The sequence below is a fragment of the Gobio gobio genome, assembly GCF_949357685.1.
Source record: "Gobio gobio genome assembly, chromosome: 16".
Lineage (NCBI taxonomy): Eukaryota > Metazoa > Chordata > Actinopteri > Cypriniformes > Gobionidae > Gobio > Gobio gobio.
The window spans coordinates 31,343,479-31,356,755 of NC_137109.1; the positions used below are offsets into that span (position 1 = coordinate 31,343,479).

The 13,277-nt window shown below is 38.9% G+C and overlaps 1 protein-coding gene across 2 annotated transcripts in view; it reads right to left on the bottom strand.

Annotated features, from left to right (window-relative positions):
- Nucleotides 1-13,277, bottom strand: part of gria1a (glutamate receptor, ionotropic, AMPA 1a) — a 91,509-nt gene that overhangs the window by 64,792 nt on the left and 13,440 nt on the right. For both annotated transcript variants that reach the window (XM_079839704.1, XM_079839705.1), the window contains exon 3: nucleotides 8,025-8,264. In XM_079839704.1, the coding sequence (XP_079695830.1) occupies nucleotides 8,025-8,264 (240 nt within the window). The remainder of the gene's footprint in view (nucleotides 1-8,024; nucleotides 8,265-13,277) is intronic.

The window sequence follows — 13,277 nt, forward strand, 5'->3', positions numbered from 1 at the left end:
ACTTTGAGTCAGATCTTTTTAATGAATCAGCAGTATAAAATATTCATTCATGAATCTAAATGTCTCAGTTCTTGAGTTCACTGTCTTAATGATTCAGTAGCAGTGATTAACAGACACCAAAAGGGAAGATAATCAGTGAATAATGATTTCAATTTCAGTCTGTTTCTCACACAAAGCTATCACGTGGCTTCAGATTTGAAATATGCATGAGTCAAGTGAATTATACGTTTATGATACTTAAATTGAGCTTTTGTGTCTTTTTTTGAAGCTGAAATGAGGACTAAATATATAGAAAAAAACAACAAGTACAAATATTCACAATATTATACAGAATACAGAAAATACAGATTAGGAACTGCATAAGGGTGAGTAAATAGTCACAGAGACGTATTTAAACAGTCTAATTAGACAACAGCAAATCATATTTACAGTTTAAAAAACAAGTCAACAATAGTTGGATTCCCAAATAAAGATAGCCCATATTGACAGCAGGAGCGAGGAATATTGACTCCCTCCTCTGCTCTGTTTTGAGCACTTGCCCTTTGACCCCTCTGCATCTGAGCCAGTGTTGCTTCCTATTTGACTCAGTGTGAGTACAGCTGGACCACTTTAAGACTGCAGGGTGATTTGACATTAAGGAGCTCACGCTCCCAGCAGGCTGAACAAATGGCCCACGATGCACACAGAGAACAGGGCCAGCGGGGGAAGATGTCTCTCCTTAGCCTCTTTCTCACTCATCTGGGGTGGTGTGGTGCCAATGGAGTACTACGCTAACATGCAAAACAGCACAAGGCAGCGGGGCCCATTTTATACGCATAGGAAGCTTACATTGTGGCTGGATTCACATACGGGCTACATACACTCTCACACGTATGTCCTTAAAAGGCTTAAAATAACCCTGTAGACAGTGCAGCGCTGTATCTAGGCAACAAGAGGCTGGTGATATGGATTCCTGCAGTTTGGTTTCCCTCAGTCACAGAGTTAATGATCCTACAATCTTAACCCAGAGCCCTCAGCACTTCCACAAGATAAAACCATCACAGAGACACCTGTGGCGTGCATATAGGCAGGCATCAAACCTATTGTGTGTGTAGAGCGATGACAGAACTGACAACGACAAGGCAAAAAGGAGAGCCAGACAGAAGAGAGCTGGTGGTGAGAGCATTGTGGGTAACTACATTTCTTAAAAAAGACCTGTAACATGCAGATCACGTCATGCTCCCATCATGGTCGGCTGAGCTGAACGTCTGTGACAGATGGTGACACATTATGGGGACACTGCAGCCGTTTGGCTAGGGTGGGGGGGCTGATGGGAGAAAGCACACCTGGTGCTGACAGGTGTGTCAGACATTACCTTCTCGGGGAGCCGAACCGGATGCCCATGACTTTTCTAGAGCAGATCTGGGAATTTCAGGTATTTATTTTGAATCGAGAAGATCCAGGCATTCAAAATTCCTGTACTGCTGTGCTGTAGGATGGTACGTGGCAAGAGGGTCCAAAATTTACTCTCGCCAAGCTACAAATGCAAGTCAAAATTGGGTTAGTCACCACTTGGCTGGTAATTTTCTTAGCAACTGCGACATCATTTATATCAAATTAGTTAGATATTCTAATTTAAAATCAAATTAGACTGATTGTCTGCCTCTCCCTGATGTAAAAGACGTAGATGATTTCTATGCCATCTGGGTGATTTGTGTGTCTTCTCAAATTTGCCATCAGGATTTATTTGTGCTTAAACAGGATTTATTTATGCTTAAGACTTTTTTATTTTTCTAGAACAATGTGACGAAACATATGTGGAATTTTCTTCACAAAAAAGCCACCAAAAGTAAATTATTACAGCTGGCTCAAGTCATCTGAGTTTATTACATGAGGATTCTGTCATTATTTACTCACCTTTGAGTTGTTCCAAACCTTTAAAGGGACGGTTAACCAAAAAAAATAAAAATAAAAAATAATAATAATTCTGTAATCATTACTCAACCTCAATTTGTTCCAAACATGTATGAATTTGTTTCTTCTGCTGAACACAAAAGAATATATTTTGAAGAATATGTATAACTAAACAGTTGATGGAACCCATTGACTTCCATAGTATGGAAGAATTTTTTTGGGGGGGAAATCAATGGGGCCCATCAACTGTTCGGTTTCCCACATTCTTCAAAATATCTTCTTTTGCGTTCAACAGAAGAAAGAAATTCATACAGGTTTGGAACAAATTGCAGGTGAGTATATTATGAGTATGAGTATAAATTATGAGAATTTTCATTTTGGGTGAACTATCCCTTTAAGACTTTTCAATGCGTTCTTCAAAATATTTTTTGAAGGTTTGGAGTAAATAATGAGAGAATTTAAATGTTTTGGAACTATGGGGTGAACTATCTCTTTAAGGAAAAACATCGAAATAATTTCCTAAATAATGTAATTTTTTTAATAAAAACAAACCAAATTAAAAACCCAATAAGAAAAATATTTCGGTTTGGTAAATTTTCTTAAATCATCGGCCCTGGCATGTGCGGCAGAAAAGCTAATTTTGGACCCTTCTTGGAATAACAATGAAACCATGTGCAGAGCAGAGGTGCTTTGGAATTGGGATTTTCTTTTCACACCCTTCAGCTGGATACATTTTACTCTGGCACAATGGTTTCATTCTGGCAGATATTCATGGAGAAAGATGCACAAATGAGCTCCAAGTGCAGGGAGAGATGCATCCACTCAGATCAGAGCACTATTGTTCATCCCAGCAACACACAAGCAGGCAGCTCTCTCATGAGTCATATCTATATCTGTCATTACACACCAACATGTTCACAAACAAACCCAAACCGGGAACAAAAGCTGACTCAATGTGCACACCAGCAATGTGGTAAATACTGGGTCTCAGAAAACCAACCAGACGTATTCAAAGGGAATTCTAAGGAGTGAATTCAGTTTAGCGCATGGCATTTCAGCACAAAAAACAGACAAAAACAGTACCTTATTCACTAAGCACACTCAACCCAGTTTAACCAAGTGCTAAATGCGTCGCTATAGCACTGCACTATGAGTATGTTGCATATTTGAATTCTAATGAGCAGCAAACATGCTTCAGTCCTATGCAAATTAAGCTTATTAAACATTGCACATTTTAGGGATTTAAAGGGTTAGTTCACCCAAGAATTTCATTAATTACTCACCCTCATGTTGTTCCAAACCCAAATTAAGATCTTTTTTAAATGAAATTCAAGAGCTTTCTGACCCCCCATAGACTGCAATGTAATGTTTCTGTAAGTCCCAGAAAGATAGCAAAGACATCGATAAAATAGTCCATGTTACTCCAGTGGTTCAACCTTAATGTTATGAAGTGATGAGAATACTTTTTGTGCGCAAAAACAAACAAAAATAACGACTTAACCCATTTGTGCCCAAATTTTTCTGAATGGTTTCAAGCATATAGTCATGTTAATAGTGTCCTATGTGAACATGTTCTGCATTTATTTTCCCCAGGTTTTAGTTTTTTTTCTTGAAAATCGTGTTTGAATGTGCGGCAACTATAGTTGCCGGTGGGCAAATATGTTGTATGCATCACTTCAATGTCAAATTTGACTAGGAGGAGAACATTTGGCATCAAACTCAAAATAGCTGTTTTCAACAGATCAATCTTTATTCATAAACAAATTTATTGTGTATAAAAGTCGAAGAACATTCGATGCAAACTCAAAAAAGCTGCATCTATCTTATAATCTGTTGAATGTGAAAATACAACAAACAACAAATACATTTTTCTTGAAGTGGTGGAATATAGTGCAGAACAAAGTGCAGCCATTAAGTTGCCCCAACAGAGCATTGTGTATCAAAAAGTTAAATTAAAATAAATTTATATAATGACGAAAAAATTACATCTATATAACAAAATAAATAAATAAACAAATAGTCCCATAGTATTCAATGGCTGACTGTAGTAGGTGATTTCATATAATAATGTAAATGTAAACTCAAAAATGTAAAAAAATTAGGGTCCGTGACCGATTAGAATGAAACACATCCATTACGGATGAAGGATGAAGATGAAGGGATGAATGGATGAAGGGTCCTCAATATTTTGGCCCTTACAAGACATAATATCATAAAATATTATATTTTTCCCTATCGAATTAAGGTCGACTGTAGAGTAGAGATGTCAGTTAAAGGGTTAAGTTATGTTTTAGGTGGGATATTATGAAAGCAAAAAGCACTAAAGACCAAAAACCTTGATTTATTAACCTGTTAAAAAAGTATACCCCATTTCCCCATTATATGTACTTACAAGGCATTTGCCCACCGGCAACTATAGTTGCCGCTTGGACTTTTGACTAAGTGTACAAAAAACTATAGATCTGTTGTAAGAATTGTTTTGTTTGGATGATTCTAGAGACCTTCACGATTATGTAGATATATACAGTGAGGAAAATAAGTATTTGAACACCCTGCTTTTTTGCAAGTTCTCCCACTTGGAAATCATGGAGGGGTCTGAAATTGTCATCGTAGGTGCATGTCCACTGTGAGAGACATAATCTAAAAAAAACAAAATCCAGAAATCACAATATATGATTTTTTAACTATTTATTTGTATGATACAGCTGCAAATAAGTATTTGAACACCTGTCTATCAGCTAGAATTCTGACCCTCAAAGCCCTGCTAGTCTGCCTTTAAAATGTCCACCTCCACTCCATTTATTATCCTAAATTAGATGCACCTGTTTGAGGTCATTAGCTGCATAAAGACACCTGTCCACCCCATACAATCAGTAAGAATCCAACTACTAACATGGCCAAGACCAAAGAGCTGTCCAAAGACACTAGAGACAAAATTGTACAGCCCCACAAGGCTGGAAAGGGCTACGGGGAAATTGCCAAGCAGCTTGGTGAAAAAAGGTCCATTGTTGGAGCAATCATTAGAAAATGGAAGAAGCTAAACATGACTGTCAATCTCCCTCGGACTGGGGCTCCATGCTAGATCTCACCTCGTGGGGTCTCAATGATCCTTAGAAAGGTGAGAAATCAGCCCAGAATTACACGGGTGGAGCTGGTCAATGACCTGAAAAGAGCTGGGACCACTGTTTCCAAGGTTAATGTTGGTAATACACTAAAGGTCCTTTCACACTGGACGCGATTTTGACGCGCGAATAATTCGCGTGATGGTTTTATTTTTTGATCAGCTGTTTGTGTAATGAGAGCTTTCACACCGAACTCGAATGTGCTGCGGCGAAAAAACGATGTTTATTTTTTTCGTTTCGATGTCGATTTTTTTAACACTCGCAGCGACAGAAAAGGCTTAAACCAATCACATACAAGGAAACAAAGGTGACGAAATGTCCAGTTGATGTCACTAGCCATTCAATCAACATTAACCTTTGCCAGGTGTCACATTTCTCACGAGATTACAGCTGTAGTTGTGTTTACAACTGTACAGATTCAGCTGTGTTTGCCCACTATTGGCTACAGATATTATAATCAATAAATTGATTTTTTTTTATCTAATTGTGTCCGCGACTATAGAAAGTGAACGTGTTTCCGTCAGTACGACTGTGGCACTTAAATGTTTACATTGTGACTCAACTGGAAACACAGCAGCTCCGGATCGAGCCGTTCCTTTAGAGTGTGTTTGTGTGTGTGTGTGTGTGTGTGTGTGTGTGTGTGTGTGTCTGGTCAGATGCGCTGCTACCGTCTCTGTCTCTCGAGCTCCTCAAATTGTCCCACGGACATTTGAAAGTAAGTGCGGAACCGGCCATGATAAAGTTTTAGCTCCTGTACAAGATTAGCATCCTCCCATTCAGACTATCTGTTCTTTAAGACTGGGTGGACCCAAAACCTTCTTCTCTGTCTTTTAAAGAAAACTAAAAGCTTGTCTCCACTGAATGATTACGTGTCCGTGTTTCTCAGCTGTCGGCGCGAATGTTTTGGAATGTTGGAGCTCTGAAACGTCGCAAACTCGCGTCGTGGCTGGTGTGAATGGTTTTGACGCAAACTATTCGCACACGAAATATTCGCTTTTTCTGCTTCGCTTTTTCGTTACGCGTCCGGTGTGAAAGGGCCTTAAGACGTCATGGTTTGAAATCATGCATGGCACGGAAGGTTCCCCTGCTTAAACCAGCACATGTCCAGGCCCGTCTTAAGTTTGCCAATGACCATTTTCCATGATCCAGAGGAGTCATGGAAGAAAGCCATGTGGTCAGATGAGACCAAAATATAACTTTTTGGTCATAATTCCACTAAACGTGTTTGGAGGAAGAAGAATGATGAGTACCATCCCAAGAACAACATCCCTACTGTGAAGCATGGGGGTGGTAGCATCATGCATTGGGGGTGTTTTTCTGCACATTAGACAGGGCAACTGCACTGAATTAAGGAGAGGATGATCCGGGGCCATGTATTGCGAGATTTTGGGGAACAACCTCCTTCCCTCAGTTAGAGCATTGAAGATGGGTCGAGGCTGGGTCTTCCAACATGACAATGACCCGAAGCACACAGCCAGGATAACCAAGGAGTGGCTCTGTAAGAAGCATATCAAGGTTCTGGCGTGGCCTAGCCAGTCTCCAGACCTAAACCCAATAGAGAATCTTTGGAGGGAGCTCAAACTCTGTGTTTCTCAGCGACAGGCCAGAAACCTGACTGATCTAGTGAAGATCTGTGTGGAGGAGTGGGCCAAAATCCCTCCTGCAGTGTGTGCAAACCTGGTGAAAAACTACAGGAAACGTTTGACCTCTGTAATTGCAAACAAAGGCTACTGTACCAAATATTAACATTGATTTTCTCAGGTGTTCAAATACTTATTTGCAGCTGTATCATACAAATAAATAGTTAAAAAATCATACATTGTGATTTCTAGATTTTTTTTTTAGATTATGTCTCTCGCAGTGGACATGCACCTACGATGACAATTTCAGACCCCTCCATGATTTCTAAGTGGGAGAACTTGCAAAATAGCAGGGTGTTCAAATACTTATTTTCCTCACTGTATATGTCAACAAAAAATACTTATTAGTAACATGAAAATAACCTTTCTTTGGGAGGATTTGCCTTCGTTATGCTTCCTGAAAGTAGAGGTAGGAAGTAGACAGTCTCATGTGACAGGAAGGAAGTTAATACCTTTTTTTTTCTCTTGAAATCCTTTATTTGGTTGTTTTCTTGCATGTCATTGAGATTAAAAACATGGATACTATCTAGAAAAATACTTACAAAAGGAAAATGACAACTATACACTGCGGCAACTATGGTTGCCGGTGGGCTTAAATGGGTTTTAATTAAACAATCTCTTCTTTTCCTTGACACTCTCTTACATTATTCACTTTGTTGGGCTATTCACAAAGTGCAGCGCTCCCATGTTTTACGGCAAAACGCCGGCTCACTATTGGCCAAGCATGCATGTGTTGACATCACATGCATGTGTTGTGGTGCTTAAGGGAATCACATAGGAGACTGGCACGGAAGAGAAGAGATTGTTGAATAAAGTCGTTTTTTTGTTTGTTTTTGTGCACAAAAAGTTTTCTCATCCCTTCATAACATTAAGGTTGAACCACTGGAGTCACATGGACTATTTTATCGATGTCTTTGCTACCTTTCTGGGAGTTAAAAGTTTAAATTACATTGCAGTCTATGGGGGGTCAGAACGGTTTGGGTTTGGAACGACATGAGGGTGAGTAATTAATGACAGAAATAAACATTTTATGTGAACTAAGCCTTTAAAGAGACTATGTTGATTATGTCAGGGGTTTTTAAACTTTTTGATGCCAAGAACCCCAAAATATGATGACTACCTTGCCATCCCTTTATAAAAATATAATATGAATTTGACAAAATTATTATTTATATTAATCATTATTATTATTTTAAAATGATTTTCTCTAAACACTAGATAATGGAAGCAATTATACATCAAATACAAATAATCAAATGCTGTAAATGAGAGTTTGCATTTTTGCAAACAAACAGTGCTATCAGTGCAATTCATTCTTAGTAAATTCCCCTCCAAATCCAAAGATTTCAATCATAAAAGCAGTCCTCACCAGAGTCCGAGCTGTACATGTAGACAAACTTGGACCACTTGTAGTGCTCGATGATGGCCACCAGAGCGTCCTGCAGTTCAGGTCTCAGCTGGATGACAAACTGGTTGGAGTTTTCCATGGGGAAGCTGGGCGTCACAAAGCAGACGTGAAGCGCACCGCAGAACGACATCAACATGTTGACCGTCTTCCTGTCGTAAACGCCGATGATGGCGTACACTCCTTTTGAGAACTGCGAACAGACTAGAGACGACAACAGAACACGATTTACAATACAGACATCATTCATGCCGCATTGTTAGCATCTTTCTGGTTTTATTATTCATTTCCGAGAAGCAATTAGTAAACGTTTCTGTATGCATCACTGGACTGGAAATGGTGCGGATGGAGTTTCTGAAGAGGCAGATAATCAATGCTCACAAAGGGTCTCGCTGACATTTACCAAACAGCAGGGCACTTTTCTATCTCTGCTGCCTTGAACGTTAAATATCTTTTCCTCTCCCTGTTGGTGGCAAAATGGCCTCAGTCAGTTTTGAACCAGGTTTCCCTGTGTATTTTAATGCTGTATCATACTCTGTTGTTGCTATCTTTGTCCTGGCGGAGGTTATTTTTCACTGCAGCTCCGGCCCTCACGTTTCAGTCCCGCAACTAAACAGATTGAAGTTGCAGTCTGTTCACTGCCCAAGGTCCAAATCCCAGCAGGGGCTGCCTGAGGGGCACAGGGGGAGTAGGAGCGATAGGCATGGCCATCACCCAAACTGCCTGCCCCATCATGCAACAGCCCACAAGCAGTGCAGGGTGCCAACTCCTCCAGCATGTGTGTTTACGTGCGTGAGAGTTTGTGACCACTGGTCTTCATCACATGCTCTATGACTAATACTTTATCTGTATGATAGACATTGTCTCATTCTGAGCAAATTACATCTTATAAAGAGAATGTGATATTCAACACAGGCACACTCATTAAACTGTTCTCCATGCACTGTAAATAAAAGTCACACGCTTGGTGCTAAGCAATAATGAGTGTGACACGTCTATAACAAACGCTGCCGTGAGCTCTGAGGTAATATTGGGGTGTTCTTATCACACGGCTCTGCTTCTTCTGTGACTGATGACTTGCACATTAATTCTGTCTGGGCTGAGCTTTGTGGACCCGGAGAGGGAGAGAAAAAGAGAGAGGCAGAGAAAGAGAGAGAGAAGAGAAAGGAAGGTGGGGGATTGCATCCCTCTGTGTTAGCTATTACCGAAGACATATGGCATATTGAATTGAGATTCTCATCGTACCATATGTGCTTTTCTTGAATGGTTTCACATATTTTACTTTTTTTGTCAGTGCATACAATGTTAATAACCTGTGCTCATTCAACTACAACATATTGTTAAACTAGGTTCCTGGCAACAGGAATCAGCAGAACACATTCATTAACTTTATTTGATATAATTTGCCATATGACTTCATTCTAAATGACTTAACTTTAATTGCAGTGATATATTAGCCTACCGAACTCAGCTTTAGTGCCTTGCTTATGGGGTTTTTAAACTTGCAATGCTATCTGTGAGTCACACTCCTTTCCTGATCCTTTCCCTTCTATATTCCATGCATCATTTCCTGTTGTTTTTCTATTTTCCTATCAATAAAAAGTTTCAACCAAGCTTATGCTTACGCTAACAAAGACTGCATTTATTTGATGAAAAACACTAAAGACAATAATATTTGGTATTTTTATTACAATTTAAAATAACCATTTACATTTAATAACTCAAATAAACTCTTCTATTTTAAATTGTAATATTTTTTTAAAATAATTTTCAGCAATCATTAGTCCAGTGTCAGTGTCATATGATCCTTCAGAAATCATAATAATTTGCTGATTTGGTGCTCATGAAACATTTCTCATTATCATCAATGCTTAAAACAACTTGATATTTTTGTGGAAATGGTGATACATTTTGATGAACCGTAATACATGTAAATAGTAAGTTAAAAACAGCATTTATTTGAAATATATGAAATATATATATATATATATATATATATATATATATATATATATATATATATATATATATATATATATATATATATATATATATATATATATATATATATATATATATTATTTTAACAATGTAACACTGTTTTTCACATTTGATCAATTGAATGTATCCTTGCTCAACAAAAGTATTAATTTCTTTAAAAAAAAATATATATATATATATATATAAGTTCATTCATGAAACTCTAATCGCTGATTGGTTCTTTCAGTTCTACGACACCAACCATTCAGAGGTACTTCCCCATTTACGTGGCTTTATTTATACCATATCCTAGCTGCTATCAGCACGCCGCACAATATGAGAACTCCAATAATCCCACCTCCTCCCCAGCGCCACCTGTAGAGATACAGGGGGTTATATCATTCTGCAGCAGCCTTTCCTTGTTGTTATCTTGACTAAGCCTAAACATTATGTATTTGCTCAGCAGCAGCAGCGTAGCAGATCTCGTCCGCCAAAATCAAGCCTGTGTACATTCCATGCTCTATGCTAATAAAATGCTGGTTGAATCTATTCACTCCGAGAGTTGTCATGATTGAAATATATAAAATTTGTTGCAATTTACTCAATGATTGTTTCTTCAGCCATTTTTGTCGGCCTTGTGGAAAATAAACTCTCACTAGTTTAGGGAATGCATTAATCTCAAGCACTAACTTGTAGCATAATTTGCAATTTGAAAAGAAGTAAATTAAATATCCTGTGAATTTCTTTTTTTTTTGTAATCCAAGCCAGAATAGTAACATAAACGCATTTGTTTTTAATCAGTAACTAATTTACAAAAAATTTCAAATGGAAACCATTTGCCACACAGTTGTTGCCACTCCCCATGTGTGTGATAATGTGGATGCAGATTGCAAGTGTGCGACTCTCTCTCGCTCACATCTGCTTTCCTGTTCTGAAAAGTTCCTTCTGACAGGGAGCACATGGCCATGTCATCCAGCCCTCTAATGACAGGAACACACTGGCCGCCTGCAGTGGTTTGTGTTAGCCTGAGTGGAGGCGTAAAACATGATGTGAACACCTCTGGCCAACCTGTGCTCTCTGGCCCTGCTAAAGATCCTGGCAGCATCTGCCAGTCCTGGCACCATCTCGCAAACAGATCTCCACAGGTCTGTTCGGCCATACCAGACCCTCGGCAGGGATGACTGATGACTGTATTGAACGCTCAGCTTGTCTGTCATGAGACTCGTAGAGCATTAACCAAGCTGATGCTATTAACCTAGAAGCTACACTGTAAACAGATCCTGTTAAATTCAGTAAAAAAAGAAAACTAAAGAAAGAAAATGGCAGCTGTGGTTGCCAGAAGATTAAAGGTAAAAAACATGGTGACAACGTTTCATGCACTTTTTGCTACACCACAAATCTCTAACTCTACCATAGCTTCATGTTCCACATGTTAATAATTAATTAAAAGAATAATTCATCAAAAAAAAAGGAAAGAATCATTAATGTGTATGTCATTTCAAACATTGAACACATCTATTCAAGCTACAGACTTTTTTTTTTGTATAGTGGAGCTGTACGGTGGCCCAGTAGTGCACAGCACAATGAAATAAAGCCACAACACAACGAAATAAAGCCACAACAAAAGGAATCAAGCCACAACACAACGGAATCAAGCCACAACACAACGGAATCAAGCCACAACACAACGAAAAGGCCACAACACAACGGAATCAAGCCACAACACAACAGAAACAAGCCACAACAAAACGGAATCAAGCCACAACACAACGGAATCAAGCGACAACACAACAGAATCAAGCCACAACACAACAGAATCAAGCAACAACACAACAGAATCAAGCCACAACACAACAGAAACAAGCCACAACAAAACAGAATCAAGCCACAACACAACAGAAACAAGCCACAACAAAACGAAAAGGCCACAACACAACAGAAACAAGCCACAACAAACCGGAATCAAGCCACAACACAACAGAAACAAGCCACAACAAAACGGAATCAAGCCACAACACAACAAAAACAAGCCACAACACAACGGAATCAAGCCACAACACAACAGAATCAAGCCACAACACAACGAAAAGGCCACAACACAACAGAAACAAGCCACAACAAAACGGAATCAAGCCACAACACAACAGAAACAAGCCACAACAAAACGGAATCAAGCCACAACACAACAGAAACAAGCCACAACAAAACGGAATCAAGCCACAACACAACGGAATCAAGCCACAACACAACGGAATCAAGCCACAACACAACAGAATCAAGCCACAACACAACGAAAAGGCCACAACACAACAGAAACAAGCCACAACAAAACGGAATCAAGCCACAACACAACAGAAACAAGCCACAACAAAACGGAATCAAGCCACAACACAACGGAATCAAGCCACAACACAACGGAATCAAGCCACAACACAACAGATTCAAGCCACAACACAACGAAAAGGCCACAACACAACGGAAACAAGCCACAACACAACGGAATCAAGCCACAACACAACGAAAAGTCCACAACACAACGGAAATGCTCCCGACCACTCTCGGAGTGCGGTAAAGTTATTTTCCTTGCCATTGTTCTATAGATTCGCCAGTCTTACAAATATATAAACACTATGATCAGTTTTAAGTGTGCAATTGTATATCGAAATGAACTATCAATTCAAAATCGCCTATCAATTCACTATCAATTCAATAAACTCGAAAACGCCTAAGTCTCCCAATTCCACCAAGTGGTTGAAACGTATAATCTGTATTAATTAAAATTACTTTTTTAATGTTCAAATTCCAATGTTGTGTTGTGCATTACTGAGTCAGTTTTACCAATACAATCAAGCTATGGAATTTTAACATGTCTGTTTTTAAATGTTAAAAGTAATTTTAATTAATACAAATAATACGTTTCAAACACTTGGTGGAATTGGCAGACGTTCCCTTAGGTGTCATCCGCCGTGGTAGTGTGTCAAAGTATTTTCGAGTAGAAATATGCAGCTATAATGAACTTTACCGCACTCCGAAAGCCTCCTAGTGGTTGGGAACATTTCCGTTGTGTTGTGGCTTGATTTCGTTGTGTTGTGAACTTATGTATGCTTTTTCAATTTCGTTGTGTTGTGCAATACTGGGCCACCGTAGTAATCTGTCTGTCAAAGTATACATGACACAATGTGTAGCCTAATTGAATATTTACACACTATTATAAATACACACTGTGCATCACTTCTG